The sequence below is a fragment of the Lonchura striata genome, chromosome 18, assembly GCF_046129695.1.
Source record: "Lonchura striata isolate bLonStr1 chromosome 18, bLonStr1.mat, whole genome shotgun sequence".
In the NCBI taxonomy this organism is placed as follows: Eukaryota; Metazoa; Chordata; class Aves; order Passeriformes; family Estrildidae; genus Lonchura; species Lonchura striata.
In genome coordinates, this window is record NC_134620.1 from 10,954,476 (window position 1) to 10,975,451 (window position 20,976).

General features: G+C 51.8%; 1 protein-coding gene across 2 annotated transcripts in view; it reads right to left on the bottom strand.

Annotated features, from left to right (window-relative positions):
- Window positions 1-3,755: 3,755 nt before the first annotated feature.
- The window catches only part of SGSM1 (small G protein signaling modulator 1), a 37,369-nt gene continuing 20,148 nt past the window's right edge, over window positions 3,756-20,976 (bottom strand). Inside the window, exons 13-26 of one of the 2 annotated variants that reach the window (XM_077787214.1) lie at window positions 20,196-20,366; window positions 19,190-19,328; window positions 18,860-18,924; window positions 17,743-17,888; window positions 16,657-16,785; window positions 16,110-16,292; window positions 14,421-14,492; window positions 13,323-13,904; window positions 12,522-12,646; window positions 11,323-11,405; window positions 10,980-11,089; window positions 10,629-10,725; window positions 10,102-10,269; window positions 3,756-9,516 (exon numbers count right to left, since the gene is read on the bottom strand). In XM_077787214.1, the coding sequence (XP_077643340.1) occupies window positions 9,428-9,516; window positions 10,102-10,269; window positions 10,629-10,725; window positions 10,980-11,089; window positions 11,323-11,405; window positions 12,522-12,646; window positions 13,323-13,904; window positions 14,421-14,492; window positions 16,110-16,292; window positions 16,657-16,785; window positions 17,743-17,888; window positions 18,860-18,924; window positions 19,190-19,328; window positions 20,196-20,366 (2,159 nt within the window). In that variant the 3' untranslated portion in view covers window positions 3,756-9,427. The remainder of the gene's footprint in view (window positions 9,517-10,101; window positions 10,270-10,628; window positions 10,726-10,979; window positions 11,090-11,322; window positions 11,406-12,521; window positions 12,647-13,322; window positions 13,905-14,420; window positions 14,493-16,109; window positions 16,293-16,656; window positions 16,786-17,742; window positions 17,889-18,859; window positions 18,925-19,189; window positions 19,329-20,195; window positions 20,367-20,976) is intronic. The other variant, XM_021544704.2, reaches the window with a different exon arrangement.

The following is a 20,976-nucleotide window of genomic DNA, read 5'->3' on the forward strand; positions in this document are numbered from 1 at the left end:
GCACATGGCCAGACTCGGGGGGCTGTGGGGAGAACAAAGGGATGCAGATTTCCTGGGACTCTGCTTTTGTTTTGCCAAGCAGAAGAGTGACTCAGATTTCAGCGCGCTCCTGTAACTCAGCCAACAACAACACGTCCTTAGTCACGGCGATAAAGCCGAGGATCTGTGTTCCATTTGCTGAACTATAAAAAGCTCAAACTCATCCACCCAAGGGCCAGGTCAGTCACTAAACCAGAGACAACCCTGAGCTGTGTGCAGTAATGGCAGCATCTTCCTCCTCAACAACCTCTCAACTCATGGAGACTACTCAGAAGATCCACTGAACCAGCACAGATAATCTTGGTGCTGCACTATCACAGAGCTCTCTGATAACTCCTAAGCACTCACATATTGTTCCAACAGGGCTGCCAAAGCCTTGCAGAAATGCTTTCACTTCCTGAGAAATGCTCCAGGAAACAGCACCGTACTTCCTTGTCCTTAAGGACTGGCTTAACACATCCCTGTGCTCTTGTCTCCTGGATCTGTTTTTTCATGGCTGTGAGGTACATCCACAGCTCATTGGAAGTGCCAGAGCGTGGATTGCTCCACCTCAGTCATTGCACTCAAAGCAAACAAAAGGAGAACTTAAATTGACAAAGGGGAGGTTTAGATTGGAGTTTAGGAAGAAATGCTTCCTTGTGAAGGTGCTGAGGCTCTGGCAGAGGTTGCCCAGAGAAGCTGTGGCTGCCCCATCCCTGGAAGTGTCCAAAGCCATGTTAGATGGGCTTGGAGCAACCTGGGAAAATGGAAAGTGTCTCTGTGAGTGAGATGCACTTTAAGGTCTCTTCCATCCCAAACTACTTTGTGTTGCCCTGAGATTCCCAATCCCAGGGTAACAAAATCCCTGTTGTAGAGTCCTCCATCCCCCACTGCTGCAGGGCTGGGTAGGAACCCAAGGCTGTCAGCCCCTTACCCTGCATCACTCAGGTGGTGTCTGTCCAAACTGGGTCTCTGCGAGATTTACCCAGGGATTGCTACAGCTGTGAATCAGCCTTTGAATTTTCAGCTTCATTTTTCTTTGGAAAAGGCTTCTCTGAAATAGGTGCTGGGGCACCTTAAGGCAGCAGAGAGAGCTCAGGGTGTTGCCAGGACAGCACCCACCTGGGCAGATGTTTGTGCCAGGACTCAGCGTGTCCATTCATGCATGTTAACAAAGGCTATAAATACTCCAGGTTCTTCGGTGCCACGTGCCTGAGCCTGGCAGGAGGGTGTGTGAGGACGAGCACTCCTAGCTGGGCTCACCAGCACAGCCCCCAGTGCCCCCCATCACCCCCAGCCCTGGGCACGGCCACAACCAAACTGGTTCATCTGCCAGGAGGGCCACCAGGGAACCAAAGGATTGGGCTTGTGGAGCAGAGGATCAAAACTGGGCATGGAAAGTCCTGGGGCTGACACCACCCCTTGGAGGAGCTCCCATAATCCACAGCTGATGGTGAACATCTCCTGAGGAGCCCTTGGAGGCACGGGGTTGGAATGGTTTCTTCTCCTGCACAGGACAGAGCTGCTCCACCAGCTGCTGTCTCCTGCACTGCATGGAAGTAACAACTGATGGAAATTTCCATGCACTTCAAAGCACAACCTCAGGACAGCTGCTTTTTTTGTGAGAAACTATCCCAAGTTAAAAATTAATGAAATTCACTTTTAGGATCATTTACTTTACTCTATCAGAACAGCAGGATTTTTGCCAGTCTCTCCACTCTGGAACACAGAGCATTCCTGCTTTGGCACCTTGGGGATGTGGCCTCTGGTGGTTAGGTTGCCAATTAATATCAGGTAATTAACACATTTGCTAGGGTTGGTTGAATCCCATCCTGACATTTTGCAAACTCTGCGTGTTTGGGGAGCGTCTTCATCAGCTTTTGAAGTTCTGAGCTCCCTGCAAACCTCAACCTGCACTGGAAACTGGGGCTGGGCCATTAGAGCAAACATGCCTCAAGAAGCAAACAGATTAAGGATTAATTAAATACCAGGATTTATTTAATTAAGCCTCTTCTCATAAGTAGGTAGAGGCAGGAATCTGCAGCGAGCATCCAGGCTTCCTTGCATTCCCATTTTTAGAAATGCAGTTAAATTCTGTGCTGCTTAAACACCACATTGGGGTGATGTGGACCCTTCCTGTCTCCAAGAGCAGTGCAAGAAATGACATCACAGAAAGGAGGCTGGGGGCACCTCTTCCCTCTTCCTCCCATTGAACAGCTGGAAGATCCACAGGCACCCAAGGATCTTGTGGAATCCAGACGGGTGACAAGTGCCAGCCCCAAGCAGGGGCAGGGGGCACAGCAGCTTGTCCTCCTCATGTTTTTGATGAAAAATTTGTCCCTCCTGTTCCCTGCAAGAAAGGCACCATGGCCCATCTTCTCACTGCCCGTTTAAAGGTCTGGAGACTGATCCAGGAAATAGCGAGGCAAGAGAACAAGATGAATGTTGGAGCTCAAAATGCCCCTCAGACATTTTTTGATGTTCCAGGCCCAGGTCAAAAGCATTTGAGACCCTGGCAGCAGCTGGAAACAGCTGTGATTTTGGGTTTGAACCATGGAATGAGTTACCAACCTTGCAGGAAGAACAAGAAGTCACAAAAGTTTAGATATTACAGTAGAAGTAATTACAAAGTAGAGGGGAGAATTTTTGAGTGCTGTACAGGGTGGTTTTTACTTTGTACATGAGGGTCAGAGGTTTTAAGATGGAGGGATTTGGGCTTGCCCTGTCCTCCCTCTTTCTTCTTCCTTGCCTCCATGTTCTTGGTGATGTTGGCACTCACAGATTGGTTTAGAGTAGAAAGGCACCATTTAATATAGGTAATAGGCATTGGGAAAAACTGTAACCATGTAACACGTAATGTACCATATAAAAGATAGAAAAGCACCATTTAATATAGGTAATAGGCATTGGGGAAAAACTGTAAATATGTAACACGTAATGTCCCATATAAAAAACAGCAGCAGCCCTGGCGGGGAGAGAAGAAGCAGTCGGGAGTCAGAGAGGATGTCAGGGTGTGTGTGTGCCTCTGCCTGAGCTGTGAGCAAACCACAGCAGCCCCAGAAGAAAATCTTCTAGATAATATGCAATAAACTGCCTTGAGACCAGACAACAGAGACTGCTGAGCCTTCCTTTGGAAGGAGAAGTTTTTCCACCACACGGAGCCACCCCACGACCCAGGGTGGTCTTTGACAGGTGAAGCCCAAGGTAATTTTGAACAGGGGTGCAGAATGCACTCCCTCACCTCCTGCACAGCTCACCTGGCAGCACAGATCACACACAGGTGTAAAACCATCCCCACCACGGCCCAGCTCTGGGCTGCCACCCTGCCAGGGCCAGGGTCACCTCCCCACCTGCTCTGTCAGGGGCAGCTCACTCCACACAGCACCAAGGAGCTGGCCCAGCCCTTCCACGGTGCTTTTCCTCCTCTTCTTGCTCTGTTTCACCATCAGTTTAAATTCTCCACGTTCAGAGGGACAGGCTCAGCAAAGCTGGACTGAGCAGGCCAAGCGATGGGGATGGGGGAAAGTGAGGACCACGAGGGCAAGGAGGGTGCAAAAAGCAGCCCAGGTGACAGCAGGGTCCCCAGCACAGGGGACACTCACCACGAGCAACAGGGGGCTCTGGAATCTGGAAATACAGAGCATTTTGGTCACTCCCTGCTCAGGGTATCCCCATTCACTGCCTTCCCAGGGACCACACAGCCGGAAAGAACCACCACGATCTGATTGATTTGAAAATACATTAACCATAGAGAATAGAGCTTTAATTTTTCTTTCTCAACAATAATAAGGAACAGTTTACATTAAAAAAAAAAAAACCAAAAGCATGAATAAAATAATATAAAACAGATATTATACCACAGTGTGGGATTCAGATAATCTAAGAACATTAGCAGCACTTCTACAAATAGATTAAAAGCTGTAAGTGCTCGTTAAGCTCAGATCGAGCAACTCCCAGAGACCAAAATGGCATCCAACAGAGAAAAGCAGCAATTCTGTGTAGGGCAACAGAAAAGTTTAATGCCAGGACACCAGATACATTCAAATCCCTGTGCTGAGGGGTAATTCCCTGTCCCACAGAGCCCCCACGATGGCTGTCACACCCTGTCACCCTGCCTGGCTCTCCAGAACACTCTTAGAACAACAGAAGTGACAATCGTGGGTCTGAAGTTACATCCACGTTGCATTTTCAAAGCCTTTCATTAATTCTGTTTGGGAAAACAATTTATTCCCTGGCTTCTGGGAATTACTCTCCAGAGAGGATAAACTTCTGAGAATTTAAGTCAATCTTACATAGTCACAACAATGATATTTTTAGTCTTTTGGTACCCAGGATCAGAATTTTCAATTCTTTATCATCCTTAGCAGCAAAGCCATACTCATTCCTTAAACTTCCATGTATTTAAGATCTTGTGCATAGTTTAATCTTTAGCATTCATTTGTTAAAAAATAATTTAAAAAAAAATAATAGATGGTGCTTTTTCCCCCCTCATCAAAGCACTGATGCTCTTGCTCTCAGTTATGTCCCACTGCTGATGGCTCAGGAGCCACCGTGGAGAAGGGACTGTCCCCTGCAGCACCATCCACGGGCTCTGCTCAGCCTCCATGTGCAAAATCCATCTCTAAAAGGAAGCCATTAAACCACTGAACAGGAATTTAAGGTGGAATATGCTTATCACAAATCTAAAATTAAATTAGAAATTAAACGAGACACATTAAAAGACTTTCACGGCCATTCCAACCACGTGCATTCTCCAGGAAGTTCGGGATTTGGGTAAAGTTGGGAAGGAAGCCACACACTGAGCTCTGTGAATGTGTGGCTGTGGCACCAAATGGCCTCAGCCGTGGCCCACGTGGCCATCAGAGGACAGAAATGTGGTCACACTGAGAACCACAATTGTTTAGATGCCTTAATCAGTGAAATATTGCTTATTAAGGGCAATGAGGATGCTGACCTTGAGTGAAAAAGCAGGAACAATCAGTGGCATTTGATCTACTTCAGGGTGTCCAAAAAACCTTTTATAGGAATTCCTGACACAGGTTCTGGTGAGTTCCAACCCTTCCATAGTGCTGGGAAGGGTTGGAACTCCATCTCTACGTTGTGCTCTATCAGTTTGTGCTCACACAATAGTAAAATGCTGAAGACAAGCCCAGAACTGCTCAGTACTTGGGGAAATTCCCAAATGGAATGAGAAATAAAACACAGGTTTTGATGACATGACCATCATTTTGGTCCTACTGATCAAAGGCTCAGAGGCTCCCACTGTGCCTCTATAGAGAAAAGTGATTTAGATATTGTAAAATATTTCAAAAGCAAAGTTAGGGGATGAAAATCCCAGAACTGGTCCAGTCCCTGGTCAGAGGCCCATTGGCTACAGTGGCTCCCAGTGCAGGGAACCAACCTCAGGAAAATCCAGGAAAGAGAGGGGAAATAGCCAGGCAAAATAAGAAATAAATAAATAAAAAAACAAAGAATAAGAAAAACTTCATCCCATAAACTGTTCTTGGCCACAAGGCTTGTGTCTCCAGGGATTTTGGAACCCATCTCTTCAATAGTTCCATCTCTCAGCCTTTTTTTCACCTGTCAGTGACAAGAGGTGACACCTGCAGTTCCACTGCTGGCTCATGTTGCACTACCAGGTGCATTTGGATGAGTTAAGGGATGTTCCCCATGCCAGGGGCTGGATGAGAGCAGGACAGGGACACAGCAGGAAGTTCCCCCACAAAAAACAAACAAACAAACAAACAAACAAACAAACCAAAAAAAAAACCTTTTCTCAAGTCTTCATGAAAAATATGAAAAATATTCACAGCAAAGCGATTCAGGGACTCCACAGAGCAAGAGAAAAACTCTTAGGAAAATCACACATTTAGGAACAAACACAACTTCTAAAGGGTCTGCACAGGTGACACCAAAAGAGATGGGTACCAGGAGCTCGTTGGAAGGTTGCAAGAGCAGAAAGCTCAAATGCAGGAAGGGAATCCACTTGTCACTCCCTTGGGGGAACACAGGGCCAGGACACAAACACCCAGTGGATTTACACACCCAAGATTATCTGAGCTCAGCAGCTGGAGACAAACCCCAAACCCCAAACCCCACAGCAAAGGGGGTGCCGAGTGAGGGTGTGATGGGAGCTGAGCTCAGCCCGTGGAGTCCATCCTTCCTTCCTCAGGCTCAGCTTGGAGTGTCTGGGGCAGGAAACGTGGGCTGGCAGCTCCTTCCACCCTCCTGCACCCAGGGGAGAATGGAGCAGTCTCCTCAGAAACCGTGGAGTTATGAAATGGTTGGAGTTGGAAGGAAATTTCAGAGATCACCCTGTTCCACCTCTTGCCATGGCCAGGGACACCTTCCACTATCCCAGGCTGTTCCAAGCCCTGTCCTGGATTCCAGGGACAGAGGGTGTGCTAGTGCCTTGTAGTGCAGAATTTCTTCCTAAAAACCCAATCTAACCCTGCCCTCTGTCAGTTTAAGGCACAGAGCTCCAGCGCCTGTTCCCAACAACAGGCTAAAACAGTCCTGGGCTGGCAGTGCCATTGTGGGGGGGATTCCAGCTGCACAGAGCTGCTGGGATGAGACATTCCTCTTCCCCAAGGGGCCAGACAAGATTACTGTATATGGGCAAGCCTGGTGACAGCCCTCTCCTGCAAACGGGCCATCCTTGGCTGCACAGCTGGGAGAGATCCCTGCTGGCTTCCAGCACCACGATTGCCCTGTCAGAATTCCAGAACAAGGCTTTATCTGCTGGGGATCCAGCAGGGAGGCAGAGCCAGGCAGGAGAGGCTGAGGCCAGAGAAGACCCACAAGCAGCTGCAAAGCAAAACTTTTGTTTTTCAGCTTCTTAGCAGCTTTTAACCATCAAAGAGAGCCACAGGCTCCTGGTGGAGTCTCACTGTGGGTCCCCACAAGCACAAGAACTTGCCCAACAACACAGCTCAAACAAAGCTTTTTTATATTAATTTTCCCTCCTTTTTTTTTTTTTTTTTTTCCCTCTTGTCCAGTCTTAAATTCAGAGCCAAGATGAAGCCAAACTGAGGGTGTGATGGTGGCTCTGCTCTGAGTTTCCTGTTGCCCCACCAGAACAACTCTCCCAGCACAGGAACAGTGACAGATTGGCACATCATGGAACAGGTGCTATAGAAACCACACAGTTCTTAGAAGCAAAAGATTCCTCACCCCTCCCCATCAAAAAAATAACCCACTTAGTTCACATATTTTCTCTCTATACTGTATATATATTATATATAGACACAATTCTCTGGTAAACATTTACAAGATATCGTAAATAACATTGAAAATTTATATTTCCATTTGCACAACAGCGCTCACTCACACGCCAGCACACAAGGACACACGGTCAGGTACAATCAATAAATAAATACTTTTTTTCTTCCCCTCCCCAGAAATTATTCAAAAAAACACTGCTATTGAGCGGCCCAAAGACACTCTCAGTAAATACAGACAGCAAATATTGTGCAGAATTTCTTGGCTGTTTTTGTTTAAAAACCAAGGAAAGAAGCTTGAAAGGTTTAGTGTCAGCGACGTTGCTCGGGCAGGTGGTGTTTAAGGTGACCTGCAGGTGGAAGGGGAGAACAGAGCCCTTCCCTTTCCCTCTAGACAGGTGACAGATCTGTCCTGGAACCCAGAGGGAACAGGAGCAGCCTGGCAAGGAGGGAGGACACGAGCTTTTCACTCTGCTTGGTGGAAAGATGAAAGATTCTCACAGGAACTGGCAGATGTCAAGCTCTTTTTTTCCTGTGCTACTGCAGCCCAGCACCCTTAGAGGTGTTACTGCTTCAGGGAATTCCCAGATTGTTGGGATTAATAGGAGTGAAGGACTTCCCATTGCTCTCCTCCTGCCCCAGCCCCTTCCCCATAGGGTTCAGGATGTGCCACTGCCTTTTCCAGCTGTGACCTCCCTGTCCCAGAACACAGAAATTGCTGATTTGCCCATTCCACCACGCTGCTCAGACCTTCCCTGCAGCAGAAGTTTTCTCCTGTGCAGACTGACAGCCACCTTTTTCCTGCCAGCAACATCTGACACGAGGCAGCACAAACCAGCACAGACAGATGTTCCACTGGAGGAGGAACTTTTTTTTTCCCTTTCCCCCCTGTGGCAAGGCAGGAGGAGGGCCAGAGGAGAGCACGCACACAGCACACACTGCACCAGGGGGGAACACAAATATTTGCAGCAAAACTTGAGAGAAAGTGCCCTCAGAGAGAGCTCCAGCCCAGCACCTCCAGCACTGCTCTCCCCAGCTGGGCTGGACCCTCCATCCACCCACCCCTCTCCTCTTCCTGCATTGTTTTTACCTGAGTTGAAAAATGACTCCGAAGCCTCTGCAGGGCAGCCTCTGTGGGACACAGCAGCTGGAGAGGCACTTCATGCAGTGGGCTCCAGGCTGTGCAGGAAAAGTGGCCACACAAGTGCATCTTCCCAAAGCAAAGCCCACTCAGGGACCTTGGGCTATTTTCCTCTCACAGGCCTGTAGGAAAAGCCCACCAAGACCTAACTGGAGATGCTCAGTGGGTTTACAGGACTCAACAGCCAGTCCTGAAGCTGTCAGAGGGAAAGTCAGGATAATCAGGAGCTCTGACTTGCCTTCTGAGGAGCCCTTCCCTCACAAGAGCTCAGAGGAACAATAAGAGACCAGACTCCTACCACAAGCAGCTAAAGTAAGGCAGGTAAGAAAACCTCCAGCCTGGAGCTCTCAGAGGAGGTCAGGGCCAGATTTCCCAGCGTTCAGAGAACATTACATTGAAAAATAACCCCAATGCTGAATTTGGAGCTGTTCTGAAAATCCATCCAGAAACTAACCTCTTGTGTGCTCAGATATTGTAGGAACACTGTAAAATCCAAGGGAGAAAACAGAGCCCTAAAAAAAGAAAATACTGAAGGGGAAGCAATGCATTGAGGGACAAGATCAGAAGAGGAATTTCTGCGATCAAAGTCCCCCCTCTTTACTGGCAGAACATCATTTTGTTGGTGAGAAGCTGAGAACCAGCAGCATCCCTGGGCTGGCAGGGCTGGCTGCCTTCCCACACCACAGGGAAGGGTTGCAGCCTTCCAAGGAATCAGCTTTCCCTCTGTGCCACCAAGCTCTGCTCCCCCAGCCCCCGAGCTGTGCCCCGGGATGTGGCAATGCCTGGGCAGTTCTGGTGGCCACGAAGCTGCTCCGAGGCCAGGAAGCCACTGCCTGGTGCTGCTCCCAGCACAGGAACACACCTGGAGGGATCTTTGGTTGAGTCACTGCAGAAGGTCTGAGCCAGGGCCTGTGCTGAGCCCAGGGGACTCCCAGCTCACACAGCAGCACGTGTCCCACCACCTGAGTCCCACAGGTGTGGCACTTGGAGAAACAGGAGAAGGGAGGGGAGTCCTGGCTCTGTGGGTGCCTCGCCTGCCCCGGCTCCTTCATTTGTTCTCGATCAGAGTCTGCACTTTATAGACCAGGTCCCGAGCCAGCTTCAGGATCTGCTTGGTGTTGTGGCGCTCGGCCATTTCTGCAACACAGAGCAGACAGCTCAGAGCAGAGCAGAGCAGCCCCCAGCCCACATTCCCAACCTCCCCTGGCTCTGGAGAGCCATCCTTAACCAGCCCCCAGGATGGGGAAAGCACAGCTCAGCTCCCACCAACACATCCAGGTTGGCCATTGCTGAGGAGGGCAGGTGTGGGTCTCAGATTCAGTCAAAGAAAGAAACTGAGAGTTTCTAGCCAGGCAAAAGCCTGGGAAAGAGCTGGGAAAGAATGTAAATAATTCTTTATCTCTCTTGTTTTTCACATTGTTTATAGTTAAGTTCTATCACTGTGCTTCAAGCACTCTGCACCAATGGTGGTGGGTTGTTTTCACTTCAGAACCAATGGATTTGATCCTTGTGAAGCTCTGTATAAAAGAGCAGTGTATTTTGAATAAATAGGAGTTTTACTCTCACAGCCTTCTGAGTCAGAGTCTTCTCATTCCCGTCCTGCCTCGACAGCGACAGGAAGGTGGATTCCAGCCCCACCAGATCCCTCAGAGCTCTGGGTGTTAAACACTCCCACACCTGAGCAGCTGCCCCAAACTCAGCCCAACAGAGCACGAGCCGTACCATTGAAAAACTTGATGATGTCTGTAAAATCCATGTTGTTCTCCAGGATGATGTCCCGGTACATCTCCACCAGGGCCAGGGCTATGAAGAGCACGTAGTGAGCAGAGGAGACGTGAGCAGCAGCCCAGATGGTCTCCCAGACAGCAAAGACGTCGTCGTACACCAGCTCTGTGAGCAGAGGACAGCAGTTACCACTCCACTCACCCCACCCTGGCTCACAGAGCTCACAGCAGCACTGGGGAGACACTCTGGGTGCTTCCTTCCCACAGGAACCTGCTCCACCTGGAAGCAATACATCAGTCATCTGTAAGGAGAAATATTCTGCCCGGCAGCAGGTGACACAGGCCCCAGGGCACACTCATGGAGAGGCTCAGCAGCAGCTCTGGAACAACAGGTTCTGTATCCAGACAGAACAATCAGCCAAACATAAACCAGGGAAAAGTGAAAAGGAATTAAAAATAAGTTTAAGCCAGCTGAGAAGCCTGGAAGCAGAGCTTGCCCTACCCTTGGGTGGTCTCAGCACACACCTCTCTTGAAGTCCAGGAGAAACCATCGGTAGCAGAAGTAGAAATGAGTGTAATCCCCATTCTGGTGCATCAGCTCGAAGAGCTCAGAGTCCAGAATCTGTCAAGAAAAGCAAATGGAAACTCAGGGATGCACACACAAGGCACCAGCCATCCCTATGCCTATTTCCCTTCATCCCACTGCTCTCCTTCTGCACCAGCTCTCCTTTCCTGGCACACACTGCTCCAGGCTATTCCTTAGAGCCCCTGCTGCCCCTCCTGCTCCCCAACACTGAACCTCCCCATCAGCCCCCCCAGGACCAGCTTTCCCCCTTGGGTGTGAGGAGCTGCCATCCCCATGCCAGGAACTCTCACCTGGATCAGCGACCTCATGTTGGCAAAGTGGGTGTCCATGGCTCCTCCGTGGGGGAAGTTCTGGTTCATCCTCTTCATCAGCTCGGTGAAGCAGCTGAAAGCCAGAGCCTCTGTGCAGGGAGGAGAGACATCACTGCAGGGCTGCACAGCCACTGCTGCTCCTGCAGCAGCAATGCCCCTCCAGAAAGTCCAGCCTGGCTCCAGGGTGGGCTCCTGGGAGCCAGGAAGCATCACAGACAAACGGGATCCTGCTCCACACCTCCAGGCACTCCACTGCAAAGGGCCACCACCCACCTGGCACATCCCCACACAGGGACAGGGAAAGCAGAGCAGAGCCACTCACCGTCATCCAGGATGACCAGGAGAGGGGCCAGCAGGTCACACATCCCCTGCACGTAGCCAATCTCAATGTGCTGCCAGATGTAGCTGTGTGAGAGAGCAGGAGGGGTGACCTGGGACCTGAGTGCCACCACCTGTCACTTTTCCTTTGCCCCTGCCCTGTCTCCCTTCCCAGGATGCTGGGGTAAATCTGTTCATTCTGTTACCCCTGTGCTGCAAACGATGAAATTCTTGTGGTGCCTCCCAGGTAAGGCAGGCATGGCACAGTCCTGGATCAACACTCTGCCATGGCCACATCCAGGGTCAACCCAGGGCTGTGCCATGGCCATTGCAGGGAAAATCAGCACAGGGAAAACCAAAATGGTGGGAAAGCACAGCACAGTGGGTTCACTGGTTAAAGGGTAGAGACCAATACAACTTGTTCATCTCTCATTCTTATCCTTCTCCCTCCATTCATCCCCGTGGTTCTCTCTGCAGATACTGCCTCCCCTTCCCATTCCCAGTGTCCCAGGGAGCACCCAGCCCTGCAGGGATATCTTCCCTTTTTTGGTAGCAAGGCAAAATGTGTTCATAGAGGACTCAGATCTGCTGCTGGCACAGGGGAAGGATCTTTTCCATCCTGCCCACTGGTTTTCCAAAATGTGCTGTGCTGAAGGTCTAATCTCAGCAGGGATCTCCAGCTCTGGCTGTCGGGTGAAGTGACAGCACTGATGGAACAGCAGCTTCTCCTCATGTTTGCAAGATGAGTAATAATATTTTAGCCTTTGCAGCCTGTGAAGCAGCAGCTGAGCTGGAGCCTCTGAGTGTCACTAGGCAAGCTCAGAGTCACGGGGACTCAGAAATGCATCCAGGTCTGGCTCTCTCCTGGGATTTTGGGCAGGCACAAACCATTCCAGTGCTTCAGGCACTTTCTCATTAGCACTACAGCTCTGTGGGCTGATCTTCATCAAAACATTTGCCAGATGGGCTGCACTGCTTCCTGGGCAGCCCAGAGAGCCCCTGCCTTGGCCAAAACCCCAGGACACAGGGGAAGGACAGCCGGACACCTCGGTCTGGGCACCGAGGAGCTGTGAATTCTTGGAGCTGTGGCCCCAGTGCTGGGGTGATGAGGGGAGGAAGGCAAGGAGCAAAACTCCATAACCACAACACAGTTTGAGGCTCCAGCCTGCAGGTGAGTCCCAGGAAGGCCCCCGGAGCCCCCACCTGCACATGACGTTGCGGAGCTTCTCCAGGTTGGCGGGGGTGAAGTACCAGTAGTTGCGGTCACAGCGCTGCACGTCCTTCTCGATGCGGTGCAGGTTCACCGTGTACATGTCCAGCAGCTCTGGCTGCCCAAAACAAGAGCAGAGTTGATTTGTTTTCCAGTAAAAAGCAGGGAGAGAAATGCAAGGGCAATGGAGCGACAGGGCAGAGTTTGGGTGGAAGGTGGGAGCCCCTCTATGCCCAGCTGTGGGATCAGTACTGGGTAAATGGAGGTAAATCCACTCAGCCCCAGTGGGGCACATCTGGAGTGTGGTGTTCAGTTCTGGGCTCCACAGCTCAAGAAAGACAAGGAGCTGCCAGAGAGATTATTTGGAGTCTGAAGTATCTCTCTGATGAGGAGAGACTGTGGAACTGGGCCTGGTCAGTCTAGAGAAGAGAAGACTGAGAGGAAATCTCATCAATCCATACAAACAAATCATGTGCCAAAAGGAGAGTGCCAGACTCTTTTCAGTGGTGCTGAGTGACAGCACAAGGAGGAATGGCCATAAACTGAAACAAAACAACATGAGGAAAAACTTCTTCCCATGCAGAGTGGCAGCTGCTCAGGGAGTGCAGGGAATTTCCCTCTCTGGAGACATCCCAAACTCACCTGGACACGTTCCTGTGTCACCTACCCCAACTGACCCTCCCTTGGCAGGGGGGTTGGACTGGATGATCTCCAGAGGGCCCTTCCCAGCCCAGCTGCTCTGTGGGCTGTGAGACAGCCAGGAAGGAACCTCCCCATGCCAGGTCTGTACTTACAGAGTAGGTGACACCCGTGGAGGAGAGAGCAGCTGGTTCACTGCTGGTCAGATCAGTCACAGTCAGAGAGTCCAGCTGTGGGTACAGACTCTCCATCTCTGGCTCCTCAGAGAGGTTGTCCTCACTCTCCACCAGGCTCTGCTTCTCAGCCTCGCTGTCTGCCCAGCTCTCCACCACAGTCAGGGCCACAGTGTCACTGTCACGCAGGAGCCCCGCCGAGCCCTCACCCATGGGGACAAAATCCACGCTTCCACCAGCAGGGAATTCACCTTCCAGGCTGTCTTGGCCCTGCAGCTTCTCCTGCTGGACACTGTCCATGTCTGGTGGGGCTGGCATGTCAGACGCAGCAGCCTTTCCCTGGGAGCTGGATGAGGATTTGGTGGTTTCCAGGGCACTGTCCTCGTTGCTGAAGCTCCGCTCCGAGAACCCCGATGTGATGGAGAAGTTCTGGGAAGAGGGGTGCCCAGAATCAGGGGAGCACGTGCCGTTGGGGACTGTCCCATTGGGGATCTTGCTCTGTTTGCCATCTTCCAGCTGAGAATCTACTTCAGTCTGCTCCACCTCATCCACAGATTCAAACATCTGCAAAGTGGGAAGGCACCCCAGGCATTCAGCAAGTGTTGGGAACATTTGCACTACATCCCCAAGAGCTGTGTACTCATAATGCCCATTATCCCAGCAGTGGAGAGGGAGGAAAATCCCCCTTTAGCTTCTTCTGCCTGGATTTGAGTAATTTGCACAACTCCAAGCCCACAAATCCCTGCTACAAAGGACTATGCTTTGCTTGGCATTATATACTGGGCAGAAATTTCAACTGGCCATGAACACAGGGAGCAGCCGTGGGCCTTCGGGTGTGAGGCCAGAGCTGGCAGGTGAACATTGAACAGCCCAAGGAGAATACAGTTCTGACATTAGCAGCTCCAAAGCAAGCTGGGGACTCATTTACCACTTCCAACACTGCTTCTGTTTGCCAGAAATTGCTGTGGTTGTGCCGAGGCAGAGCCGTGGGGACAAGGAATAGAGGGACAAGGAATGGGGGAACAAGGAATGGGGGGACAAGGAATGGAGGGACAAGGAATGGGGGGACAAGGTGCTCACCTGGGTGCTGGAGCTGGAGTCGCTCTGCAGCCGGGCATGGTTCTGCCGGCCGGAGCTGCAGCTCTGCGAGGACTGCGGGGGACAGGCAAAAGTGAGAAAGAAAAGAAAAGCAAAGGGGTCAGGGTGAGGGAACTCAAGCAGAGGTGGCCCTTCCTTGGCTGAAGAACAAACAGAAAATGCATCCAGTAAATATCTGATCCACGGAGGACGTTCCTGTCACATCAGTGCTGCTGCATCACCCAGCACAGTGCCCTGCCTCAGCCCTGACACTGCTGGGAGGGTGACAAAGCCAAAGCTTTGTCAGGTTCAAGGGCTGTGTGTTGGGCCTGAAGGAGCTGCTTTCCTCTGGCCTGCACGGAGGTCACGCTGCCTCCTTGGAGCGAGAATTTCTACAAATCTCTGTCCTAATTTGGCAGCAGTGCAGCTCAGCCCAGCTCAGTTTACATAAACGATGAAGTCAGGCTATAAAACAGTCCCTCCAAGCATATTCATGCTTTTTTCCTTTTCCTCAAGGACAAATATTGATGCTTTAAGCCAGACTCAGTGGAAGCAGCTCCTCTCAAAGTCACGAGCACCCTGTTCTGGCTTCCAGCTGAAGCACAGAGGGAAGGGCTGGGCTTTGCAGGCACCAGCCTGGCTCCGTGGGTCCCTCTGAACAACCAGCCCACAATGAGAGCGAGTCCTCCCCATTAACTGAGCAGAGGTGCAGAGCGTGGCCATGACATCACACACAAACAATAGGATTTTTAAGAAAATACAGCACATTCAGAACAGCAGCTGTCCCCACCCTTCTATTGTGGGTGTTTGCTGGGCAAGGCTCTAGTGGGGAAAGGAAGGGCGACAGTTTTCCTCCATTACCATGGGAGCACTTAAAACAGGAAATTTCAGGTTCAGATGGAAAAAGGGGGGAACTTTGCGTGTGTTCACTCTGCCAGCTCCCTTCCCACGTGGGTCCAAAGGAAGAGCCACGGTGGAGATGCTGAGGGGATGGGAATGATTCCCAGGGCTTCAGCCAATGGAGCTGCTCACCCTGAGAGCTGCATCATCCAGTTCCACCCTGCCCCTGGCTCAGACCTGCCTTCCCTGCATCTCTCCCTCTCTGGGCACACACGTAGCCTGCAGGACTGGGGCTGAGCTCATTTCTTTCCCAAAGCACTCACATAAACTTCCCAGAGGGAAGCAGATCAAATCTCCAGCGCTCAGCTCCCCTCTGGGCCAGCAGCCTGAGGTCAGGGAATGCTCTGCCATGCTGGGCTCTTCTCCTCCAAGGACAAAACTCTCATGGAAACACTCCCTGGACTCTGTTCCCAGGATTGCCTTTCCTTTCACAGGCTTTTCCCTCCACACCCTTCGGTTTGGGCTGTGGATCTCATTCCTCACTGCATTGCTAAAAGCCAGTCCCAAGGTGCTGTGGATGAGGGTGTGCTTTGGCTTGCTCCATGCTGGAAAAGGAAGCCAGGAAGCCCAGTGCCCTGCTTCACAGCCCCTTAGCACCAGGAACATGCTCTTCCTCCTCACCCCTACTTCAAACCATCTTCCATGCCCCCAGGAGTGCATCAGGCAGTGAGCATTTCACTTCCACAGAATACAGTGAGGAACAAGGCGCACAGGTGGGCACAGGAGGAGGCTGGGCAGGACCTGTGTCTCCACCCCACACAGACTCCGGGTGGGCACTGCCCAAGCCCTCACCTCGTTGCTGATGGTGGAGTCCCTGTGCATCATCCTCTGGATGTGGGAGTCCAGGCTGGCCCCCGAGGAGCACTTGGCCAGGGCTGCGGCGTGCGACTCCTTCTCGCGCTGCCGGACGATGGCCTCGCAGCCCAGCCACTCTGCCATGGTGTGCTCGTAGCACGCCCGGGTCTGCTCGTCAGCCTGGGACACGAGGGGACAGGGGCTGGCAAAGGCTGTCCCTGCAGAGCCCCAAACCAGCCCCAGCTGTGCCCCACACAGGGCGGTGCACGTTCGTGTGAACTGCGGCTCGTGGGACACAGCCACCTTTATCCTGCACAAAAATTTTGGATGGAAAAACACCCATCCATCTCCTCCCTGCCCTCCCAAGGTGCACAAGGCACTGCACAGGTCAGTGAGAAGCTTGGCCCTAGCAATGGCTGCTGATCCAAGGGTTTGCCCCACTCCTACCTACAGCCCGGTGCAGAGTGGACGTGAGGCACAGTGGGCTCATCGGGCAGCACCAGGGCACACCAGTGAGCACACCAGGCAGCACACCCTCACCAACCTCCTTCCTCTCTGCCTCTGTCATCCCAAACTGGTAATGGCCCAGCAGGAAGGGCCACACAGCCTTCCTGATCTCGTGCTGGATGCCGCCGTAGTAGATCAGCCGCAGCAGCTCCTGGTCCTCGTAACTCTGCGGGAAGAACCTGGGTCAGGGCACAGACACAGCCAGGATGTATGGGTGTCCCCAGCCTGGCTGTGCCACCCATCAGCACCCCAGCTGATGCCTCAGATTTTAGCTTTTATATTTTTCACATTCTGTGCTGCTTTGGTGTGTAGCTCTGAGCTTTATATTAGGGGATGGTGAGCTCTCTGCACAGAGCAGGGAGACAAAACAATTCCTGCTCCAGCTGGGGACCAAGGACAAATGATACAAATCTCAGGCCCAAGAGCACAAACAACGTGGGCTGAAGAGAGAAAAACAAGCAGGATGGGACTTCATAAGCTAAATCTGTAAGTGGACAATTAACTCCAATATGCAAATGGACCAGAACTTATAAAAGTGAGAGACCCTGTGAGCAGTCGTGCATTTTGTGACCATTTTGGTTCATCTTGGGTGCAGCCCTGGCTGGGCTCTTGTGCTGCCCAAGGTGGATCTATTGAGGCCTTCTAATAAATACCTACTTTATTCTTTATCTCTCTCTAGTCTCTGTGTTAGAGATTCCCCAGCCCCACTGCCCATGATCCCTCAGAGCCCTGCCTGGGCTTAAGTAGAGCCAGAGGCTGTGGGGGGACATTTTGGCTCTCCACACCAAAGAGTGGCTCACCAAAGTCACCGAGGGCCACTGCTGTGCCTCTGAGCTGGCAGGACCCCACTCAGGACAGCAGAACTTGGGTGACAGCCACTGCTGCAGGCAGGCTCTGAGCAGAACCACTTGAAGAACAGCAGTGCTCACTCCCCAGCTCACACACGCCAAGGATCAGGAGCCTCAGGCTGTGCTCAGCCTGGGACAGCCTGGCTGACTTCCCTCCTTGAGGAACATCTTGATGTGCTTCACCAGCTCCCTCCCTGTGCCACGCCCGCTTCAGTGACACTGCCCTGGGCTCCCCGAGCCCAGCAGAGCTGGTGTGTCCCCAGGGGTGGCCCTACCGAGCTGTCCTGCAGGTATCTGTGCCAGATGTCCACGGTGAGCCCCGCGCTGGCGCTGCAGGGCACGTCAGGGGACACGATGCTGTGGTTCACCAGCGCCGACAGGTGCGTCCTCACCGTGGACAGGTGCCTGCAGTAGGCCAACCCTGCAGCAGGAACACCACAGGAACACCACACCTTCAGCTCTGGAACTCTGGGAAACGTGAGGATGAAGAGCAGCAGAACGATCTGGTGGGGCTGTGTTGGAGTCCAGGACATCCCTCTGGATGTCTCCAGACCCTGGCGGGGGTCTCAGAGACCTTGGCAAGAAGTCAAAAACACCTGTGGCTTCTATTTTAGCCTGTGGGAGAGGCTGCCAACTCTGTATGAGGAATTACAAGCCACAAGGGTTTGAGTAGTGTAATAGGGGAATTGACACAGGCTGGGAAAAGTAGAATTTTAGGGGTTTTAGAATGTAATTCAGGGGTACAAGATGGAGGAATCTGTGCATGTCATGACCTTCTTTCCTTTCTTTTTGTCCTCCATGTCTTGGTGTGATGGTGACACTTTTCTATTGATTTAGGGTAGGGACACACTGTCCAACATAGATGTTAGATACTGGTGCATTGTTATAAACAGACTATATGTAACTTTTGATATAAAAGGTAAACACCACCCAGAGGGCATACCAGACTGCACTAGTGTACTTCTGCACTCGGCAGACCTCAGCAGGTCAAAGAAAAAATATTACAGATGAGGAGAAATAAACAACCTTGAAAAAAAACTTGACTTCACGTATTCCAGACCTCTTCCTCAGCTGCTGGGCTGGGGAACAAGGACTTTCACACTGTTGGGGTCTCACCAGCTGACCCTGAGAGGGCCCTGGGGGAGACTCCCTGCAGCCACATCCATGCTTGGAGCAGGGAGTCTACTGGGGCAGGTCGCTCATCTTGTAACCCCCAGTGCTGCTGCTCATGGGGTCAAGGCTGAGAGGCAGAGCCCAGCACGTGCAGCAGGCTGGTCCCAGCTCCCCCAGCCACTGCCAGCTGCCCCAGCATCACTCCCAGCCCGGAGACCAGGACATCACCCTTTCTCCTGTCACACATCCCAGGGCAGCAGGGGGGTGACAAGTACTCACATCCATAGAAAGCCCGGGACAGGATCTGGTACTTCATGTTGTCACATAACAGCTTCAGCGGAGCTCTGCCAACAAAAAAAGGATGTGAGGGCAGAAAACACTCCTGTGCATCCCCTCAGCCTGGCTTTGATCCCCCTGATCCAGCTTTGCCTGCAGAGATTCACCAGGAACGCTGCCCCGGTTCAGAGCAGCAATTCCTGCTGCCAGGCTATGGAGCAGCTGAGATGTCCCAGCTACAGGGACAAGCCTCACCCCGGGCACATCCCACTGAGCCTGCCATGGTTCCTGGCCACTGAGCCCTGGCCCTGCTGTGCCCCTGTGCCCTCGTACCTCTCGTGGCTGCAGCCATTGGCAGGGCCCCCGTCGGAGGAGCCGCTCTGGGAGCAGGAGGAACAGGAGGATTTGCGGGTGCTGGGCTGCCACATGGGGGGCAGGACAGCCCCCGGAGCGTCCATCAGGTCCTGGGGCACTGCAGGAGGGCAGAGAGGAGCATCAGCTACAGCCTGGCACTGCCCTGCAGTCAGGGAGCTACAGGGGCCCAACAGAGAGAGAGCTTTCACTGGCAAATGCAGCATCCTGCTCTTCCCAAGGAGGCTCCAGCAGCCAAGCAGGAGCCAGCACAGGAATCACAGCACTGGTGAGCTCAGGAGAAAGGGAAGGGAACAAAGAGCACTGATTAGAGAGAACTATTGCTAATTAACCAGCTAATTCAGAAAGCTGATCTTAAACTGCTTCGTGCTGACCAAGGCGGAAACCCAACACCAAGGCTCCAGAGAGAAAACAGGATTGAAATCAGCTGCTGTCCCAGGAAGAGTGGATTACTGCAAGGGAAAAGGCCCGTCCTCCAAAGGATGCCATCCAAAGTTCAGGGAAAGAAGGGAGCATCCAAATCACAAGACAGGAGATGAAGACTTGGATGAAGAGGTTGAGAGGCACAGCAGGAGCTCTGCATGTTGTCACTTGTTAATCCCTGCTTAAACTCAAATTGCTACTGCAAAGGCCTCGGGTTCTGCTCAGGTACCACCCACACACAGCCCAGGCCACGAGGAATAATCCTCTTTATTCCTCCTTGGAAATTAAATTGTGGCAGAAATTTCATCTTCTGGCTGGGCAAAGGTGTCCTCGCTCTCCCTTGGTCTCAGTGGCTCTCCCTGCTTGTGATAAGGAATGAATGACATTGGCAGGAAAAATACTGAATTATTCCCACAGAAGTCCCGTCCCCTCCCACTGAGCTGATGGGTCAGTGACAGTCAGTGGTGACAGGGCCAGCTCTGCAGGAGCTCTCAAGTGACAACACAGGTGAGCTGAGCACCAGACCCAACCAACAGCTCATTACACTGATGCCAAGAGGTGCCCAGAGCAGCACGGAGAGCTCGGGATCTGCCAGGGAGACTCAGGCACCATTTAGGGATCACCACCATCTTGCTTCCAGCTGGAATCTTCACGATCTTCCCTCTCCCAGCAGTCATGGGTGCAAGGAATGGGTGAAAAGCACCATTAGTGGCAACTAGAGACACAGAGAGAGGACAAAGGCACCAATGAAAGGGGAGAAAGGAAGAATCTGTGGAGAAGAGAGAATGATGCAGTTCCACCCCTGGCTGAGGAGGTGCACAGGAACAGCACAAGCTGTGATGATGCCAGCCGAGGAGGTGGCAGCAATTCATTTCCCAGAAAATGTGGCCCCCAGCATGGAATTTTAAGGGGTAGATCAAAAGGCAGCCACAGAAAGGCACATCTTTATCTGCTGTTTTAGCTTCAATCAGGTTTTTATCTGACTCACTGAATTGTGTTAGTCAGCTGAAGGCAGGGAGAACCAAGTATAATCTCAAATGACGTTATGGAAAAGTCACAGCGGATGTAATTTCTCCCTCATAGCCTCCAAAATGTAGGGAAAAGGTTTCCATCCGATTTCAGAGCTTTTTTTAAAGAACACTCCACAAGTCTTCCATCTAAAACTCATGCTCTCCCCCTTCTAAAGTCACCTATGATGTCCCCAGAGGCCAGGAAACAGTTCTTGGCATCCCACAGAAGAGTGAGGACACATGTACAGACATTTCAGCCAGGTTCAGATCATTCACCACCAGACATGAAGAGGCATTTCTGGTTTGGAGAATCCA